Source organism: Bos javanicus, chromosome 2 (genome assembly GCF_032452875.1).
Source record: "Bos javanicus breed banteng chromosome 2, ARS-OSU_banteng_1.0, whole genome shotgun sequence".
NCBI lineage: Eukaryota > Metazoa > Chordata > Mammalia > Artiodactyla > Bovidae > Bos > Bos javanicus.
The window spans coordinates 23,721,654-23,743,673 of NC_083869.1; the positions used below are offsets into that span (position 1 = coordinate 23,721,654).

Genomic DNA, 22,020 nt, shown 5'->3' on the forward strand with positions numbered 1-22,020 from the left:
AGAAGGTAGCCAGTGGTAAAATACTTTTAGAAGGCATAATAATAACAACAATAATGCTAACTTTACCTTGAATATACTGCAAAGATGACAGAAACAGATTTTGAACCACCACTAAGATTTTTGGACAAATATTTGAACGTCTTTTAGTGAGAAATCTTCTATGGAGCTCAATGCACTTAAAATATTAGCCTATTATTCTGAGAGACAGGACAGTAGCAAATTATTTTTTAAAAAAAGAGCTGAATGTGGGCTGTTCCAAAGTCACACATAAGATGGTGACCAAAGTAGAGAAGGATATCAAGCTCTAATAGTAACAGTTCACTGATGAGATTTATCTCATTCACCATCAAATCTCTGTGTAATAGTTAACATGGCTAGTTCATTGAACAGTGGTATTATTAGTTGATTTTTTTTTCCTCCCCATAAGATATGCTGAAGTCCAAATCCCCAGGACCTCAGAATGTGACCTTATTTGTAATTGGTTAAGATAATGAATATGGAACCTAATCCAATATGATATAAAAAGAGGAAATTTGGACAGAGAGACAAATGCATGGAGAGAAGATGATGTGAAGTGACACAGGGAAAATACCGTGTGAAGATGAAGATAAGCGATGCCTCTACAAGCCCAGGGATGCCAAAGAGTGCCATCAACCCACCCCTCAACCGGACGTCAGGCGAGAGATCTCAGACTCTCCCCCACAGCCCGTGGAAGGAACCAACACTGCCGGCACCTAATCTTGGACTTCTAGCCTCTTGGACTGAGAGGCATTCAAGCCACCCCGGATGGTGTTACTTTGTCACAGCGGTCCTAGGAAACTAACATGTGTACAGGTCCACTCTGTGGCAGTCCAAGAATCTCAGGAAAAACCACTTTACTCCCAGTTGGAGCAAGGTTGTGACTTTTATGAAGGCAGCTTCTAATCCTTCGTGGGAGTAGACAGAATTTAAATTATAACCAAATAGTTACCTATGGAAGATGGGATTTAAATGATAACTTAAGAAATGCCATTGGAAGGCTACTCCTAACATGTATGAATGAGACTGGGCCATCTACAAAGCACAGCCAGGATGAGCAGGCAAAGTAGGGTTGGCAGGATGCTCTTCTGATGATCTCACACATGACCCATTTCTAAAACTGCTGTTGATACACTACTGAGAATGAATTCAGAATGTTTTTTTTTTTTTTCACAGTGCTCTGCCCAGATTTAATGGCCGTAAATCTTCTACGTGTTTACCTGTTGCTTCATTTAAAGCTGGCTCAAGGCGTATCGTTTCTAGAAAATGCTCTAAAATTTTTTCAGGTGTTCCTGACATCACAGTATACCTGGACGAGAAATAAAACCATCATTAATTTTTCAATTAATTTCAATTTTTAATTTAATTTCAATTTTTCAAAAGTGGGCAAATCATTGATATATAACTTTTTACATATCTAAAGATTTTTTGAGATCCCAGAGAACCATACTGACTCAACTCATGACCCATATGGTAAAAAAAACAAGATCATGTACCTCATCAAAATCACACAGGAAGGCAACAGAAAAATCACAATTGAAGTAGTTACTAAAACATTCTTCTTTTTTTCCATACATGAGACTAAACTTCTTGGAGAGTGGCTCCAGCAGGCTGGGAACGTCAGCCTTGCTCCACGGGGAATGAAAGGGAACATGTAAATCCCAGGGCAGCTCAGGGCAAGGGGAAGCGACAATAAACTAGGTTATCCATATATGGGTTACTTGTTGCAAAATTTCAGCCCGGTACTGGATTCCCCTGCCTATTTCTGGAATGCTGCATATCTCCCAACTGTACACTGGAATGTACTTTGGAAATGCAGATAAAAATGAGAGAAAACAAACCCCTAAAACACCAACAAGCAAACAACCTCCCATAACAGGAAATAAATCTGCAGTAGAACGTCCATATAGTTTCAATGTCAAAGATAAATTATTTGGCAGGGTGGGGGGTATTAGGCATTATATCAGGAGATCCAGCCATGAAACCATTTAATCAACAAGGGAGGATGTATTTTTTTTAACTGAGTGTGGGTTATTTCAAAGTCATATTCAAGACGGTCATAGGCAAAATACTTTGAGGTGATCTGGGTGGTCCTGTTCCAAAGTTCAGACTTTGCTTCTCTGCTCAGCATTTACACTTACAGCAAAATGACAAGAAAGGAAAACAACACTGAAAATAAAATTCTCTCATGTTTAGAAAGCAGTGGTGGGATTCAGTTCCAGGAGAACTCCATTTTCTTCTCCTCACCAATATCCCTTCCCTGCCTGCTTGAGACCCTGGAGGAAGGGTGTTGAGAGCCCAAGAATTCTTCTAATGTATGAAATCTCAGGGTCTTATCCTCTTGCCTGAGGAAGGGAAGAAGAGGCAATCCAACATACGGCTCTGTGCATATGAACATGCAGTGAGTGAAACCACCCTGGTTTTGAATGAGGTAGCAAACTCAGTCTATCTGGGAGATAAAGTAAAAACTGAAGTCGCTCAGTTGTGCGACCCCATGGACTGTAGCCTACCAGGCTCCTCAGTCCATGGGATTTTCCAGGCAAGAATACTGGAGTGGGTTGCCATTTCCTTCTCCAGGGGATCTTCCCGACCCAGGGATTGAACCCAGGTCTCCTGCATGATGCTTTACCGTCTGAGCTACCAGGGAAGCCCCATCTGGGAGGTCACTGTTACTTACACTTGTTGAGTATGTGCATGCACGTGTGCTGTGTGTGCCCACACGTATGTGTGCCTGCACTCAGGGCCAAAAGGAAGCCGAAGAGTTCAATCTTTGAAAAGAATCTGGCTTTGCAGCCTACGGGAGGAGCCGGGAATAAAAAAGTCTCCTTCAAACGGCTGACCCTTTTCTCAAAGTAAACAGGGTAGAAGACAAAGGTTTTTTCCTCTTATAGGCAATGACTAATTGAGGGCTTCCCTGGTGGCTCAGACTGTAAAGAATCTGCCTGCAATGCAGGAGACCTGGGTTCAATCCCTGGGTCAGGAAGATCCCCTGGAAAAGAGAATGGCTATCCACTCCGGTATTCTTGCCTAGAGAAGCCCATGGACAGAGGAGACTGGGGGGCTATAGTCCGTGGGGTTGCAAAGAATGGGACATGACTGAGCAACTAACACTTTCACTTTCATTTGAGGGAAGGAGAGGGCATATCTATAAATGACTTTCAATACTTCAAGGGCTACATTACATAAACCAGTTACTTTCTATTCCACATGGCTTTGGGCAGCTGTTGCTACTAAGCTTCCAGCTCTATAGCTGGCCATGTGACTCACAGATCAGTTTGAAATGGGTTCCCTTGTCAAAAGTTTAACTCTGATAGAATGTTGGTTTCCCATCCTTGTATTCTTGGTTAGGACATCCCTTAGCTAGAGTGTATTGTCTGGTCAAAAAGAATAAAGGTTTACCTGGGTGGCAGTCCTTCATGCTACCATCCCACTAGTGAGAGAAAAATGGTGTCTCTACTCTGCCCAGCTGTCAGTCAGAGACATTAGGGCATCCATCTGTTTCTGCCAAAGGCTCTCTCTAGTGGTACAGCTGCCTGATCTTATCCTTTCCCTCTCTGCAGCTCCGCAGAAGGGGCTGACATTCTCTCAGAGCAGGGGACTCTGACGTTGGGAAGGGGGCAGGGAGCTTCTGGCTTGTGATCTGGCAGGTCCGGGCTTAGCTGAAACATGTTACTGCTTTGTTTCAGGCTGGATGCTGCCAGATGCCTATTGCTTGACCTTTGTTTAAATGGAGGACTTGAAGACCAGATGGTACAGCTCTTTTCAGTTTACTGCATGAAGAAGTTACTCTAGTACAAGTTAGAGAGAACCCTGACTGGTTAGGCTATCCAAGCTGTGAGGTTTTAAACCTGTGACAGAAAATCTTCTGATACCAAGTCTGGAAATGCGGACACTTCTGCCTGTGCCTAGAACAAAAAAAGAGGTGGGAGGAGGGTGCCTGAAAGAGGCCGTCTTTCTGCAAATAGGATGGAGCTGAATGTCTGGGTGGTTGATAGTCTAAGGAAAATGTAACACGTTAACAGAAACAGGAGTAGTCATTTCAAATTCCCTCTTATTACAACCACATAACCACACAGTGGAAGATGTTTGAGGGCTTCATATAGTTTATTTATCATGAGAAGTACTGTCTCGCTATTGACATTTTAATATCACACTCAGAGTTGAGTGGTTTGAGGAGAGTCAGGCGGCTTTCAAAGTTTAAAATGCAGGGAGTGGGTTCCAGGACCTCCACAGATACCAAAATCCATGGATGCTCAAGTTCCCTATATAAAATGGGGTAGTATTTGCATATAATCTATACATATTCTTGTACACTTTAAATCATCTCTATATTGCTTTTAGACCTAATATAATGTAAATGCTATGTAAATAGTAGTAGACACAATATAAGTGCTATTGAAATAGTTACCAGCATATGACAAATTCAAGTCTTGCTTTTGGGAACTTTTAGGAAATTTTTCCCCCCAGTATTTTCCATCTGCGCTTGGTTGAATCTGTGGATGTGGAAACCAAAGATACAGAGGGCCAACTGTATGCATAAACTGCTCTGGATTTCTCAGGGTAAAAGTGAATCAGAAAAATAATGTTATCAGCACCAACATGGTGACTCTCTTTGAGCTGAAAAAAGTTAATTTCTGAGGATACAGAGGTCCCAACGGATCCTAAACTTTAAGTCCACCCACAGACATGGTTGTTCCCATGTTTTCCAAGTTGTCCAGAACATCAGTCAAAATTCACTTACGTGGCCCCCACTTTTCAACTCTGGTTTGGCTTGGGAAAATTCAACCTGGAAAATGACCCCTTGAAAGAGAGGCTTTTTACTTTTCTGGATTGGCATGGTGCACTGTTTTGTATGCCTGTTATTTCCAAACGGTGTACTGTGAATATGCACATGTCTTTGAATTATATAAGAAATGTATACAAATTGGTCTATCAGACACAAATAAGGAGGTATTCGATTGACCAAAAAGTTCATTTGGGTTTAAAATCCGAATGAAATTTTGGGCCAATCCAATTATAATAGAAATCAGATCCAGGCCAAAAATAAAATCAATATATGTGGGCTCTCTTTTTCCTTTTAGTTTGAGTTAATAAAAAATCTATATTTGGAGAGCACTTTGAATATAGTGCTGTTGTAATTTGCAAACCCTTTTGATCACTGCTCCCACCACACCATGAAGAGGTGAGGGAAGGGGGCCTTCCAAGGACATCTTTAAGGTTACAGGGAATTTTCAAGGCTTACTTTTGCAGGTAACAAAATTTTCCTGAGACATCTGAGGCATTATCAAAGATGTAGATGATCACATAAAATGGACTGTTATATTTAAGAGCAACAAAGAAAATCACTGGGGGTAGTCCCAGCCTTCACATTAAAAAAAAATGTTTTCATTCTTATCCTCCTTTGTCAGCTGGAAGGACAACTGTTGAAAAACATTTGCGCAAGAACATTTTTCAAGAATTTATAGTTAGTGAAAAGTAGAAAAATAAAGAATTCTGGACAGTAATTTTATAGGTTTGTAAGTGAAAAGTTTGTAATATTGTCTATTTTATGTCAGCCCTTTTGAAATATACTGCTTTGCAACATTTACTAGATAGTGTTAAAGATATATTTATATATTAATAGTATATTTTGTTAGAGTAATTTGTGAGGCTAAAGGAGCACAGACTCAGAAGCTGGTCAAGCTGGACTTGAATGCAAGCTCTACCATTACCAGTGTTGTAATCCTGGGCAAGTAACTTACTTCTCTGAGCCTAAAATTTTCCACCATTCATTAAAAGGGGTTGTAATAAGGATTAGATAAAATATGCAAGATACACTATGGCTCTTCAATAACATTCTGTTCCTTCCTCTCTTCTTTGCAGATATGTTGACTCATCTAGATGAAATGTCTGAGCCTTAGGCTTTCAGTCTAAACAATAAAAACTCATCATTTATGGTGAGTGGACTGATTAATGGGAACAGCCCATTTACTTGGCAAACAAAGAAAAATACTTGGGATGCATTCTTTTCCAACACAGTCTTTGGCCACATGTCTTTAGCTACAGAATTGGTGTTTTTATTACTCTAAGATTAAAAATTAATCTTTATTTTTAAAATGAGATTCTGTAGTTTTCTTCCATTTCTTAGAGCCACATTTCCTAATTCCTCTGTCTTACTATTCAAATGTTGATACATTTGATTAAATCTCATGTAAGAAGTTGTAGCAAAAAAAAAAAAAAAAAAGAAGCTGCAGCAAAAGATGGAACTGAGTACACATATACTGAAAAAGAATCAGTTAAATGGGTGATCTGATGTTAAATGGGAAGCAAATACCCTTCTGAAATTTGCAGGAATAACTATGGATGAAGTCTAATGTATGGTTCCAGGTCACAGTCAATAGACTGTTTTATATCTGAAGTCTGGGTTTCCATCAAAGATAGTTATGCAGATAACAAGATGAAAACACTTCTTGAGAAATCCTACATATGAAATTCAAATGCCAAAGGTTCTCCATACCCAGGGGCCTGTGTATCCCTCAAGCTGCCTGGCATTCCTGTTCCTATTGTTCTTACCGATGCCTTCTGCTCCAAAGCTACCACAGTTGAACATAGTATAGAGGAAGCATTCTTAGAGTAGGGGAATATTCTCTCCGGAATTACTCTAGGCAGCACCAAGCTCGATGCAGTGCCATAAACGGATACATTATCCTCCACAAGATGTGTGATTAGTCAATAGAGAGGAAAAAAAACAGTCACACAGGCTGCCGTCTTCCACAAAAAAAGGAGAACGTGCTATTGTAGAGATGATGATACCATGTGAAAAGGTTAATCATAGTCTGGCAATTGCAGTGTTGGAGGCAAACCTACTTTTGCTGAGGCTGTGAGTTTCCTTGATTAGAAGCCCTGTTCCCTGCTGGGACCTTCTCCAGCACCAAGACATCTTGGTCATGTTCTTTAAGTCTGACTGTATTCGCCTCAACGTCCTGCAAATACAAATTACACCACATACAGATGCTGCCGTTTTCTCAGACAATGACAAAAATTTCAAATGCTTCAGAAACTCATTTTCTGCTTGTGATGCTAATTGTTGCGTCTACAAATTAAGTCATTTTCAAAGTCAAGGGCTGGAACGGTCAGAGAGGACCAGATGAGGTTGGAGGCACGTGGTTTTAAAATGCTACTTTTACCCACGATTCAGAAAATCAGCCAAGGAGAGAGGAGTGGCTGTGCTGAGAGGAACCTCTGGGAGAGGGCGGTACAGCGGAGAGACAGGAGCCAAGCCGCTTAGTCTCTATAAAGCTATGTGGCAAATAGCCCTCCACTTCACAGAGTTCTTGCATTCTGATTATCTTCTGAGGGCATATAGTTTTCTTAGGAGTGGCATGTTTTTAAAAATCAAAAGACTTTTAAAAATACCAGTTTGAAGCTTGTTAAAAATATTTTTCAAGTACATCCATGATAATGGTCCTAATCTGATTCTTTCAAAGAATTTTGTGGCTGAGTGTAAATTCCATGTATGTAAACTTTGAAAAGTGTAAAGTTCAAATTTCAAATTCATTTAAAATAATTTATTAAAAAAATTTAGTATGCTTTTTCTCATCCTTTGGCTATTTGAAGAGACAGGATAACAACCAAGTCAAATTCCATATGGTGGATTTTTTTTCCCTATATTATTTAATTTTTAACTTAATTTTGTTCACATTAAGAGAATATATTCCTAAGACAAATTTTGTTGTCAGGAATCTTGCCATGAAAGAGTAGGGATAGGTGTCCACACATAAAGAATGGGAATGAGATTATAAGTCATCATTAAATAACACCAAAGGTACCAGAAAGCATAGAAGGTGCATTGAGGATTTTAGCGGAGGATACAGAAGGATGCTCAGGCTGGGAGGGGCAGAGGAGGAAGCCTGCTCTGTGAGCTGGCAGGGATGAGAGCAAAGTGATCCTGGAGGGAACAGTCTCTCTGGGTGAGGGGGAGAGACCACAGGCCACCTGAAAGGCCAGGACCACTGGCACGCTCTCAGATGCCCAGCAATCCACAGTCAGGCCTCCACCACTTAAGTTGGATTGGCCCTCCCAAGGGACCAGGAGCTGGCTGATAGCGAGAACCCAGGGATCATCTATTCTAAATGTCACCCGCTCTCACTAATACTGTCACAAGCTTCCATCTACCACAGAACTATTCTTCATCTACTTGTTGAAGTCTGAAATTCCTTGAGGGTGAATCAATTTGATTCACTTGAAAGGAAAACGCTTCGTGGAATAACCATGGTGGATATTAATTGCCGCTAACATGTAGTCACTAAATAAATTCAGAGGGTGGGAGAGGATATAAGGTTCAGATCTGGGAAGAGATAGGAGGTTTAGGATAGAGAAACATATGGAGAAGGAGGAGAGGACAGACGCAGAAGGGGGAGCCTAGGATAGCAAAGAGAAATGTCTCAGATTGTGATATTTTGCCAAGGCATCTCTGTGTTTTAATGCTCATGAACTGGTTCAGGGGTGTGCAGGTTATTTGGTCCGGAACAGTGTGACATATTTACAGCTTTACTAGACTATCACCTCTGAACCCCAGAACCCACACCAGCACACTGAACATACCAGGTCTGTAAGCAAGGCTCTTTGGCCCTAGAGCATTCATTAGTCACTGCGCTGCTCGAATAACACTACCATCAACCCTTCACTTATCAGGCAAAAGTGGAAACAGGGAGCCCCTCAGCCACACTGCACCTCAGACTCACCCTCAGGATCCGGTTGAAATCCTCCTTGTCTACTCTTAAGAAATGGCAGTTATCTTCTCTCAAGACGATGGAGGCAGCTCTTGGGGCATCATTCACTAGGGCTAACTTGCCAAAGTCATCGCCCTCATGCAGGGTACAGACCACACCCTGGAGAGAAAAAATCATGCAGATGAAGGTGATCCCTGGAACAGGGCACACACCCACCCGCCTCACACCACAAGCCCCTCTGCCCCGAAAACACTGAATATATATCAACAGGCTGTACCCAGAGAAGTCACGGGGGAGGGGATCACAAAATTAAATTATAGTGTTTCATTTTTCTTTCATTGAGTAACGTGTGCTAGGACCTAACTTACATACATACATTATAATCCATGAGTCCCAGAAAGTTCAGTGCTACTCTGAGTATAAAAATTTAGATAGTATATGATTAGAGAGGCTATAATGTCTTTTCTACATTGAGTACCAATATTGTAGCAAGTTTAACTGTAGCATTACATTCTTAATACTTAGAGCCAGTAGTAAATGCAGCATAATAAAGTTTCAAAAGAAAAAAAATATATACCTTGCCATAAATGACTACATTCACTGATCCTTTTAGAATAATGTACCAGGAGGTGCCTTCTTCCCCTTGGTTAAATACTAGATACAAAAAGAAAAAAAGACTTATGACAAGAATAGAAGCACATCAATATAAATTACAGCTTATCAAATCATCATTTTAAAGGCCTCAGAATTATGCATTTAATTCCAGGAGGGAAAAAAAAAAAAAACTAGCAAATGCTAACTTATTCAGGTGGAATATTACTTCTTTTCTTTAGAACATGAAAGAAACAGGAACACTGCACTCCTTGCTGTGTCCTACAGATATATATTTACTATTAATTCTCCAGCAATCCATTCCTTAAAGCAATCCACTTCCCCCCACAACTCATCAAAACTTACTAAGCTATAGAACATCGTTTTTAAAAGTAATCTGACCAATAACATGAAATTTGTTGTCGTTTAGTTGCTCAGTCGTGTTTTATTCTTTTCCGGCCCCATGGACTGTAGCCCGACAGGCTCCTCTGTCCATGGAATTCTCCAGGCAAGAATACTAGAGTGGGTTGCCATTTCCTTCTCCAGGGGATCTTCCTGACCCAGGTGTCAAACCCACATCTTCTACATCAGCAGGCGGATTCTTTACCACTGAGCCACCAGGAAGCCCAATGTGAAGTCTGAAAACATGCAAATCAGCACTACATATTGTTGATGGATACATATCTACATATATTTTTTAAAAATGGGTTGGAATGATAATCACATGATATAGGGTATGAGTTACCTTGGAGAGGAAAAGAGAAGAATGAGATAAAAAAGGAAACAGAGACTCTTCAAATGTAGGATTTCATTTTTTAGAAAATATAAAAAATGAAAATATTAAAAAATAGAGTGTCAGGTTAGTACTTGATAAAAGTGTTTTTTAAGAAGGGGTTTGTAAAAATAAATAAATAAATAAAAAGGGGTTTGTAACAATCTCTAGTGATTTGTCTGAAATACTTAAATATTTCATAATAAAATGAAAACTGTCAGAAAGATCGAAGGAAAAGCACAAAAGAAGTTGTAAGTCACCAGTAATATAAACATTTTTTAAATGTTAATGTGAACCTTTAAAAAGTCAAGAAAAAACATTCTTTTTAAAGTAACTAGCAATATTAGATATACACTTTTGAGGACTAAAAGTAAAATATTTGAAACATCGATGTTAACTCTTTTTGCTTTTACAATTCATGGTCTCTGTTTATTTGACTAACACAGCTCAATCTGAAGAAAGAGCAAGATTTTCCAAAGATGGTCTCTTGAAAAGTTAATAGGTATCCATTAAAAATGTTTTCTATGTTTCATTAGGTTAAGGCGGTATCAGTTTAAGTGGTGTGAAATTTTTCCTTATTGTAGAACTCCTGAGAAACAGAGCATGCTTGTGTCTTACAATTCTCCAAGAGAAATTAGAGGAGGCATTTCGTGTCCTGAATACCCCACTCACCATGTTTTCCAAGAATGGTTTTGTAGGATGAGTGGGAAATGCTAGTCAAAATAATTCGGCTCACATTTATAATATGAAATTTCAATTTCTTAAGAGGCCTTCTGGCTTCCCCAGTGGGCTCACACAGTAAAGAATCCACCTGCAATGTGGGAGACCTGGGTTCGACTCCTGGGTCAGGAAGATCCCCTGGAGAAGGAAATGACAACCCACTCCAGTATTCTTGCATGGAGCATCCCATGGACAGAGGAGCCTGGCAGGCTACAGTCCATGTCGCAAGGAGTCAGACACAACTGAACGACTTAAGACTTTCACTTTCAATTTCTTGCTCCCATATATGGTCATAGAACTAAACTACGACGTACTTACTGGAGAGATACTACATAGTGAACGTGAAGTGAAGTTGCTCAGTCGTGTCCGACTCTTTGCGACCCCATGGACTGTAGCCTACCAGGCTGCTCAGTCCATGGAATTTTCCAGGCAAGAGTACTGGAGTGGGCTGCCATTTTCCTTCTCCACTACATAGTAGTACTGCATAAATATCTGGGCAAAGAAATTCTCTCAGGCTTGCAGCTGATAGTGGAAGCGTGAGAAGCAAGCAGGAGAGTACGCTATTCTAACTAGCCTCTCAAGAGACAGATTAGGTCTTCCCAAGCCACAAAATTGAAGTGAGGTCACTGTGTGAAGGTTTTCCCTGAAGACAGTATGACTTCATCCCACCCTCTTTAAACACGACCTTGAGCCAGCAGGGGAGGGAGCAAGTAGAGATGCTGGCTGGTAAACGCTCCCAGGCTGGTACCTGACACCCACCAGGCTGCAAAGCCACAGCCATGCTGGGAATAATCACGGGTCCAGAAAAACAAAAACATGCCATGTGACATCCTGGCAAGTCTGTCTCAGGCCTAAGAAAGGGGAGCATTTACAGTCAGGCTCCAGGGGCACATGCTCGGGACGGGGCAAGCCAGGCGCCGTGCACCATTACAGCCTTCACTTACACACAGTCCCTCCTTTGGCATGAGACTCAAAAATGAGAACCGCTGCCAACTCCCGTTTCACCTAGAAGAAAAAGAGAAAGAGTGCAGGGAAAAGGCAGATTGCGGGGTGTGGGGAAGGGACTTGCTCTCTTTCTGAACAGCGCTAACTTCCACCCAGCCGCCTCCCACTCTGCCTGGCTACTCCTCCCACCTAGAACCACTTCCACGACATGTGCCACTAGATTTGTTTTTTAACTGAAATATAGTTGATTTACAATATTTCACCAAAGTGATTCAGTTATACACATATCTATTCTTTTTCTGATTTTCCATTTTTATTTTATTATAAAATACTGAATACAATTCCCCATGCTATACAGTAGGACCTTGTTATTTATCTATTTTATAGGTAGTAGTTGTATCTGTTGGGCTTCCCTGGTGGCTCAGACGGTAAAGTGTCTGCCTGCAATGCGGGAGACCTGGGTTCGATTCCTGGGTCAGGAAGATCCCCAGGAGAAGGAAGTGGCAATCCATTCCAGCACTCTTGCCTGGAAAATCCCATGGATGGAGGAGCCTGATAGGCTACAGTCCATGGGGTCGCAAAGAGTCGGACACGACTGTATCTGTCAATCTCAAATTCCAATCATATCCCTCCTTCCCTTCCCCATTTGTAACCATAAGTTTATTTTCTACATCTGTGTGTCTGTTTTATAAGTGAGTTCCTCTGTATCACTTCTTTTAGGTTTCACATATAAGTAACATATGATACATTAGCCTTTCTCTGTCTGACTTACTTCACTTGGCATGATAATCCCTAGGTTCATCCATGTTGCTGCAAATGGCAAGATTTTGTTCTTCTTTGTGGCTGAGCAGTACTCCATCGCATATGCATACCACCTCTTCTTTAGTCACACACTTGTCCATGAACAGTTTGGCTGCTTCTGTGTCTTGTGCCACTAGATTCTTGACACTTTTACAAAAGCTATTTTATATGCTCATTCATACAAGCTCAGCTTCCCAGAGACTGTTTACAACGTGGTCGCACGTGCATGAGACCTAGGCAGCTTCTCTGCCTATCTTTGGTCTTGGTGAGAGGGTGAGAGCATCCACAGTATCATGTAACTCTTGCTCCGGGAGGTTCTTCCTTGCATCACACATCATGCTTAAGTGCAAACATGTTGAAAAACTCAGTGTCTTGAAGTTGAATGATTAAGCTTAATGTGGGAAGAGATTTTTTAAAAAATATTTATTTACTTGGCTCTGCTGGGTCTTAGTCGTGGCACATGGCATCTTCAGTTGTGGCCTATGAGATTTAGTTGCCTGACCAGGAGTCGAACCCATGCCCCCTGCGTCGGGAGCAAAGAGTCTTAGACCCCAAGGGGGAAGTCCCTGTGTGGAGATTTTGATAGCTGTTTCTTTTTAAATTCCAAATTATGGTCCCAAATTATGGCTCTGTCTCCCTAAGAACCAAATAACCTGAGAACTTCCATAGTGCCTGGGGACCTGGAGTTTGAGGTAGAAGCCTCCCCCTCCTCTCTACTACCCATGGTTCTTCCAAGGCGGCGGAAGTCAGAACACATGCAGGGTGGAGACCCAGACAGCAGGTAGGGCACAGGGGTCTCCTGCACTCCCCTCTCCAGCATGAGCTTGTGGGGCCCCCGCTGCTTCCCCTACAGATGTGGGAGTTCCCTGGGTGAGGCCCCTGGGTGCTGGATGTATCCCACCATGGAGAGAGTGATGGTGACAGGGTGGTGGTGGGAGGGTGGGCTGGACCAGACCCTTGGATACCCCGGGTAGGTGAGCAAGCTTCCCGACCCAAGGAATGCAGGCAGGGGGAGCATGTGAAGGCAGCCCTGGCTGGGTTAAAGGGGAAGGTCTGCAGCACTCCCCCTGGGGTTGTGGGGAGTGCCTCTCTGCTCTCAGCAGAGACCCGGGCTTTACAGCCCACAGCGGGGACTGCAGATGCTGCCACTGAGTGACCCTCACAGCGTGGTATCACCTCGTGAGCTGGGAATGAAAGACCAGCGAGGCAGGCAGACACCGCTGACGAGCCTGGCATGCCATTTGCAAACATGGCATATAATCTGTAGGTGTTGAAACAACTTTTTATTATCATCATCCTCATTATTATTAATTATTACCATATAGGAGACGTACGTTGCCTGAAACTCATGTTTCTGTGTTCCTCCTATGGCAGGAGGCATTTCTGTCTGCTGCTTTTCTATAATATCCTAATCATGTAAACGTTCAGAGTCAGATACGGGCATTGGGCCATTTTCTACCAGCAAGTGTTGCTCTTATGCCCTAAAATACCTGAACCAATGCGCTTTGGCACCTTATGCTTCTTTTCTCAATTTGGCAGCAAACCTGGGTGGAGTGGCCCCCTGGGCCAGGCCAGGTCATCTTGATTTCTCTCGCTGCTGCCCCATATGGCTCTTTATTTCATGCAAGGGACTGAAAACCTATCTTAAGGCCTGGCTCTGTGCTGAATTATGGCAGGTTCCAAGGCTCGGGAAGTTTGAAGTATATGCTCCAATTCCACTCACATCAGGCTGCTCTAATGTTTAGGGCAACTCCTAATAACGTAGTAATACTTGATCCTTCTTTGGTGATTGTATGTAGGTATAACTTCCTTAGCATCTCAGGAGAGTGAGAAGGGGTGATTTATGAGGTAGAATTTAGGCATCCCTGTTCCTCCCTCAGACTACAGTCCTCTCCCCCCAGTCCTAACAGTGCATTTAATTCCAAGTGCCCCCAACCATGCTCAGCTAAGAGACAACTTACTGTGGTAGAAAGATGGGATAAGGCTTTAATGTGAAGGAGTTCTTCATAGATAATTTCTAGGTCATCCATGGTCCTCTGTCCAGGTCTACAAAGAAAAAAGTAACAAGGAAATAATGAGCTAAAAGTCATTACTAGAGTTTGAAATACAGAAGGGGCTTCAGGGGCCAGTAAAACATGTTCAGGGAATTCTTAGGAGAAATCCTGATGAAAAGACCCTGGCAGGAGGAGAGATGATGCTATGATAATTCCTAAAGGGAATTTTGACATGAACCTGTTCCTTGATGGAAGGACACGGAAGAAATCAAAACTGCACCTAATCCCCTTCCCTTCCAACCTCAGAGGGAGGAACATCTCTGCTCACATCGTAGTTGGCTAACTTAGATCTCTTACTTTGTAGATGATGATTCTGCAAAATTACCTTTCATTACTACCTTAATCAAGATCAACAAAGTTATCTTTTAACATCACCAGGAACTGCTGGTTCAATCAACTTGATAACTGACACAAATTTCTTGGGATCCTATGTGGTATCTTAGCCTAGAAGAATAATGTTGCTATCACTATTGTTCTGGGTTGTGTAATGTGCTTCTACCACAGGACTTAAAGGATTTATATAAACAATGTTTTCTCACCTCCCTCTGGAGGTGAGGACATGAGATGAGCAGAAGGCAAATAGTGTGTGAAATTATTAAGAAAGGGAAAGTAGGGAAGAATACCTCACATTCCCCAAACTCTGTACCATGGTCTACCACTCTTCCATGAGATGTTAATCAGTATACTAGGCACAGTTTTTTTTTTTCCCTATAATTTAGTCTAAAACTACTGTCATATACCTTGCCTTTAAGAATGAGGTTTGGACACATTATGGACATCTTGGCATGGGAGGACTGAGAGGATTTCTGATCATCTTTCATGTCAGTAGTTATTCTGAAATCAGTTCAGTTCAGTCACTCAGTCGTGTCCAACTCTGTGATCCCATGAACCACAGCACGCCAGGCCTCCCTGTCCATCACCAACTCCTGGAGTCCACCCAAACCCATGTCCATTGAGTCGGTGATGCCATCCAACCATCTCCATCCTCTGTCATCCCCTTCTTCTCCTGCCCTCAATCTTTCCCACCATCAGGGTCTTTTCAAATGAGTCAGCTCTTCGCATCAGGTGGCCAAAGTATTGGAGTTTCAGCTTCAACATCAGACCTTCCAATGAACACCCAGGACTGATCTCCTTTAGGATGGACCGGTTGGATCTCCTTACAGTCCAAGGGACTCGCAAGAGTCTTCTCCAACACCACAGTTCAAAAGCATAAATTCCTTGGCGCTCAGCTTTCTTTATAGTCCAACTCTCACATCCATACATGACCACTGGAAAAACCATAGCCTTGACTAGACAGACCTTTGTCTGAAATCACGACTCGTATTTAATTTTACATCAATGGGAAAAGGGATGATTGGTTAGTAATTTGGACCTTCTATTGCTCTCTGCAATATAAGGAACCCTAATGTTTTTGAAACTAAACAAACAAACAAATGTGTTATTAATTCTGAGAGCTCTAGGAAGTCACTCTCCACATTGGTGATCAGGTGGCATTTACTCTCAGCTGACTATTGTAGTCATGAGTGTTACTTATTACATAATCATCACCTGTGTTATACACTCTCCCAAAATTTCAGTAACTTATAGTATTATTCAATGTTACAATATACAAAACTTATAAACCTCAGTGAGCTACCAGTGGTGTTCCATCATTACACTACTATAAAGAATGTTCTTTGGGAATTCCCTGGTAGTCCAGTGGTTGAGACTCCATGCTTTCCTTTCATTGACGTGGCCTGGGCTTAGTCCCAGGTCAGGTAACTAAGATCCACAAGCTATGTGGCATGGCAATTAAAAAAAAAAAAAGTAAATCTTTCCTTGATCAAGTAAATTCAGAAAGTCTTGCTGCTGTACTGAGCAGAGCACTGAATTTAGAGTCTGAAGATCAGGTTTTAACCCTCGTGCAACCCCTGACCCGTCATGTGACATCAGAGACTCAGTTTCTTCTGTAAACTGGGGACAATATCTTTGTGAGAGTAATGTGAGAGCTAAAGGAAGCAGCAAATAGGAAGGTATCTGCATATTCATTTGTGTAAGTGAAAAAAAAGCAGCAGCCTGATATCTAAAACTCAAGCCCTTGCATAAGAAAAATGAACTTAAAAATTAAGTATGACATTTGGTTCAACAAATTATATCTAGAACTTAGTCAATTGTTAGATAAGTACTTTGAGCTATTGAAAGTGAATTATAAATATTCTAAAATAGTTGCGTTAGATAATTTGTAACCATATCGTGGATCAAAAGGGGGCTAATTGGAAGAAAACTCTTTTTATACCTTGGGCATTACGTTCTCAAGGACAGCTTTAACATGAACCAAAGAATACGATAGCCTTCTCTTACAGAAACAAAGAGGACTGTTTCTATATTTCCTAATCCTGCCTGTACAAAGACAGGTACTAAATCCATGAACCAGGGAGATGCCAGCCAAGTTCACCTCCTGCCAAGGATTATCACTTAAGGACACATGTGGAACGCAGAAAGTAGGGGGACCCACAGACACTGAAGGAAAAGCTATGGCCACAGGGATTCTGAAGGAGCCAGGCCTTCTTAGTAAGGGGCCTAATCTACTACTTGACTTAGACATGGGGATTTTGAAACTGGGACCCTTGGAGATTTAAAAGTCAATTGAGTCACCTCAGTCCATCTACTGCTGTAGAGGCAGCCAACGCGAAAGCCTCAAGGTGGGCGTAATAGGATTATGGCTCTTCAGCATGAGGAGCAGCGCTGCTGTTCCTGCTTCTTGACATCAGCTGCAAATAGCATGGACCCTCCTAGAAGCTTGGCTAAAGGAGAAAACAGTCACCAAGTCTCATTCTCACCTCCATGGGGGGCGGGAGTGGGGGGCTATTACGGAGGGAGAAGAAAAACCTATCTGGGAAAAGAAAGGTCAGAATTTAGCTCTAAAATCTACATCTGAATTTAGATTCAGAGTTGAAATTTGGGGAGCAGATGTCTACAAGTTTAGGAAGAGGGTTCACATAGTATCAACATGAAATCCACACTGATCAAGTCTTACAGATTAAAAAATTAAGTGCTGCCTTTAAGATCAACAAATCCCATTATGTTAAAAATCACTGAATTTCATCCAAGAGTTAAAATATGATGAACAATGTGCCCTGCTGGCTCGCTTCCTGTCTGCCAGGCATCTCTCCTCATGTCTTTCATGGTCTGTTGTTTCTCTGTTCACCTCATGAATTGTGCTGTGCCCCAAGGCTGTCATCAGCTCTGTTCTCACTTCCTTCTACCTTGTCTCCCCGGGAAAAGTCCCCAGCTTTCATCTATGTGATGCTGAGACCTAAATTTTAATCTTCAAACAGATTTCTTTCTTGAGCTCCAATAGCTTTCTGACCATCGATTCCCAGACAACCCATAAACTCAGTCTGTCCAGAAGTCCTCCCTCATCATCACACAAAACTTTTTCAGCTGGTCCCAGTGGACCTTTCTAGACTCATCTCTCCTCTCTTCACACCTTTCCTCCTGGCTAACGTGCTCTGTGCTCGAGGCATAACCGGACATGTCTCCAGTTCTAAAACATGCAGTGCTCTTTCACACCTCTAAGACTCTTCACATGTTCTTCTCTTTGCCTGGGATATGTGTTTTCTGCTACAAGCCCAGCTCAGATGTCCCCTCTCTGAGGCAAAACTGGTTCTCCAAAATTTACTCTTCCAAGGCACATGGTCAAACTGCTGTCGCAATTGAAACATACTATGCAGAATGTTATTTGCTTAGAAATCCATGACTCTACACTGCTCTTCTCAAGAGAAGCAGCATCTGGTAGTACAAAGGGAACTGTGTTAATATCAGAAACAGGATTTGAGATCTAAAATAGGAACTTCCTAGGTACCCAATTGGTCTAATACTTGGTTCCTACATCTGTAAAAATGGGGATAATAAATAGGATTGTTGTAAAGATCGAATGAGCTAATATACACAAAGCACTGATACACTGGAAATATGGTGCCCATGCAGGATGACATGATAAAGTGGGAGGTGTTCAATACGTCTCATTGGATGAATGCACAAGTTCTCGCGATTTCTGCTGAACTCAGGGTTTGCCCGGGGGAGGTGGCAGCAGTACCAAGGACCAGTTCTTGTTCTGTATCCTGAAGGCCTTACGCTCTGTTATCCTCCCCACTGAAGGTCCAGTAAGACAAGATGCCCATGACCCCATTCTCTTTGACTATAGTACACATATGTGACATGGTAAGCAGTTAATTATTAATGGAGGGAGGAGACAGGATGAAAATGTTGGACCTGACCTCTTACTCCAAATCCCATTCAAAGATAGAAATTTTTTTTATTTTTTTGGTAGGATTATAAATTTACTCATCCAGTTTTTTTTTTAATTTAATTTTATTTTTTAACTTTACAATATTGTATTGGTTTTGCCATATATCAAAATGAATCTGCCACAGGTATACATGTGTTCCCCATCCTGAACCCTCCTCCCTCCTCCCTCCCCATACCATCCCTCTGGGTCATCCGAGTGCACCAGCCCCAAGCATCCAGTATCATGCTTCGAACCTGGACTGGTGACTCGTTTCATATATGATATTATACATGTTTCAATGCCATTCTCCCAAATCATCCCACCCTCTCCCTCTCCCACAGAGTCCAAAAGACTGTTCTATACATCTGTGTCTCTTTTGCTGTCTCGTATACAGGGTTATTGTTACCATCTTTCTAAATTCCATATATATGCATTAGTATACTATATTGGTGTTTTTCTTTCTGGCTTACTTCACTCTGTATAATAGGCTCCAGTTTCATCCACCTCATTAGAACTGATTCAAATGTATTCTTTTTAATGGCTGAGTAATACTCCATTGTGTATATGTACCACAGCTTTCTTATCCATTCATCTGCTGATGGACATCTAGGTTGCTTCCATGTCCTGGCTATTATAAACAGTGCTGTGATGAACCTTGGGGTACACGTGTCTCTTTCCCTTCTGGTTTCCTCAGTGTGTATGCCCAGCAGTGGGATTGCTGGGTCATAAGGCAGTTCTATTTCCAGTTTTTTAAGGAATCTCCACACTGTTCTCCATAGTGGCTGTACTAGTTTGCATTCCCACCAACATACTCATCCAGTTTTAAGAAATTATCAGCTAAAGCTACCCCGTCTAAATCAAGTTCAATGGGGGCCTAAACAGAGATGACCGTCAAAAACCAAGCAACACCTGTTGGACTGGATCCTTGTTTTGGTCAGAATTTTGTCTGCCATGCTAAACATATAATAGGAAAGATGTTTTAAAATCCAAAACAGCACTGAAAATAAGTCACACCACCGTGACAAACCCTAAAATAGTGCTATCAGCAAGATCAGAGTGTTTCGGGAATTCTTGGGTGATGGGAAGCAGATGGGGACAGAATGGCTGAGAGAGGCCTGGAGGCAGACACAGCTCTGCACTCACAGAAGGAAACCCACACAGGAGGAAGACAGCGCTGCTGATAAGACAAGGGCAGGAGAAGGTCCCAGGGGTTCATCGCATCACTGCCCCGTGCAGGGCAGGGGCTGGCGAGCAGCAGGCTGCCCAGGCTCCAACTTGAGACCTGCCAAGACAAATGTCCAGGAAGGGCCTGAGAAGGAAGCAGAGCCCTGGGCCCTCCTGCCAGACACAGAGGAGGGGGAGAAGTGGGAGCTCTCCCAGGAGGGACTTCCTGGGAAGGGCTCCGTTCCTGGGAGAGCCTCCTGAGTTTGGCAGCTGGTGGGAGGACAGGAGGGAGGGGTTCAGCCTGCCTGCTCCCCATGTGTCTCTCATAGGAAGCAAGGCCTGTCCTGAAGCACAGCCCCCACTGCCTGCAGGGGTTGGGGTGCTGTTGGCCAATCTGCAGAGACCCACGTGGAACTCATTCTACCCCTGGTCCTCCATTCATCGGTAACAAAACCAAGAAATAAAGACTTCCATGGGGCTTGCTGGATGCCCCGGAGAAACCCATGACAGCCATGTGAAACCAAATGGAACAAAGCCTAGAAACAGTTTAGTCTCTGAGTCCTAAATACCACTCTGAATGAAAGGGGAGAAAAACGAACAACAACAACAACAAGCCTGTGGTCTACAGTGGTCAGTGTCATCACAGGGCAGGCCACTGTCGCTGGGTGATCCACCCAGACAGCAACCGTCCTTTTGGTCGTTTACAGCACATGTTTTAACGAGGTGAGAGAAGTCAGGACGGCAAGGTGAGCAGAGACTGGCTTTAGAAAATGAATACCTTTACAGCTGAAAAAGCAACAAAAGCATTCATTGGAGGTGTGCCGTGAGGGGTTTCCATCAACATGTTGTTAGGGTTGAAGGTTGAGGCAGGTCCCGGGGAGGAGGCCAGATGGAGCCGAGGTCGGTGTGACCATCCTGTGTCCATGAGTGGGAGTCAGATGGGAGCCCCTCCCCCAGCCCAGCGGCCCTAGAGCTTGTGGCTGCAGCAACAGAACAGGCCGAGCCTTGGCGGGGACGCCGGCTCAGAGCTGCTGTGCCATCTGGTGCCTCAGAAAAGACCTCTCTGCTCTGGCCTCAGACGAAGCTTCTCCCCTCCGTGTGCGCCACCTACTTCCCCACCATCACCACTGAACAAAGTCGCGTTTTACAAGCAGGTTTCTTGTGGCAGACAGTGGCATTGGGTACCTCTCATGCTTTGGTCTTTGTAGGGGCAGACAGGAAAGAAAAATGGAAAAGGGATCCCACAAATCAGCTCCCAGCCTGTTCAAAGAGTCATGAAAGGGTCCCCAGGGCTGAAGGCAATCTGGCTTTCAAGAGCCAAGGGAACACTGTGCCCCGATCGAGCAGGAGGAGGGACCTCACATGTTACCTTCACAGAGGACCTGTGAGGCCAGGGAAGTGAATCGGCTCTCTGGCTGCTCTGAGTGGCAGCACGTGAATGTACCTGGTCTTTACTTGTCCTTCTCCAGATGTCACAGGGAGAGGCATTAGGCATCCCTGCTTCTTTATAAACCTGCGTGGTGCCACATTGATGGGGATTTGTAGGATCCTGCTGGGGAAAGGCCTAGTTTCTGCAGGGGACGCATTCTGGCGGCAATGTCTAGTTACAGACAAGATAATAAACGGGGATAGAAGGAGAGGCATTTTCTACATTAAAGGATGGAAGGGCTCAGGTGATATTGGAAGCTGCTGGTAAATACAGTTTTATCAAGGAATTTATCAAGGTCAGAGACACAGCTCTTTGGTTATTGGAACGTGGATAAAATGAGGGATTCGCCCGGCACCAAGCAGGCATGCTGGCATGGCCAGTGGTAACCTGGGCAGGTGAAAGACAAATAACCCAGTTCTTCTAGATTTGTCATCCAGTAGACCTATTCCCTGGCGCATGGGAAAAATACCCCGAAAAGTCAGTGTTATAAATATGTAAGACCTGGTCAAGCACCAAAATAAAGGAAATGCTTTACTATATTTTTC

General features: G+C 42.8%; 1 protein-coding gene across 3 annotated transcripts in view; it reads right to left on the reverse strand.

Moving 5' to 3' along the window:
- Positions 1-22,020, reverse strand: part of RAPGEF4 (Rap guanine nucleotide exchange factor 4) — a 334,045-nt gene that overhangs the window by 57,081 nt on the left and 254,944 nt on the right. For all 3 annotated transcript variants that reach the window (XM_061435215.1, XM_061435208.1, XM_061435223.1), the window contains 6 exons: positions 14,520-14,604; positions 11,757-11,817; positions 9,307-9,383; positions 8,742-8,888; positions 6,865-6,980; positions 1,239-1,327 (listed from right to left, as the gene is read on the reverse strand). In XM_061435215.1, the coding sequence (XP_061291199.1) occupies positions 1,239-1,327; positions 6,865-6,980; positions 8,742-8,888; positions 9,307-9,383; positions 11,757-11,817; positions 14,520-14,604 (575 nt within the window). The remainder of the gene's footprint in view (positions 1-1,238; positions 1,328-6,864; positions 6,981-8,741; positions 8,889-9,306; positions 9,384-11,756; positions 11,818-14,519; positions 14,605-22,020) is intronic.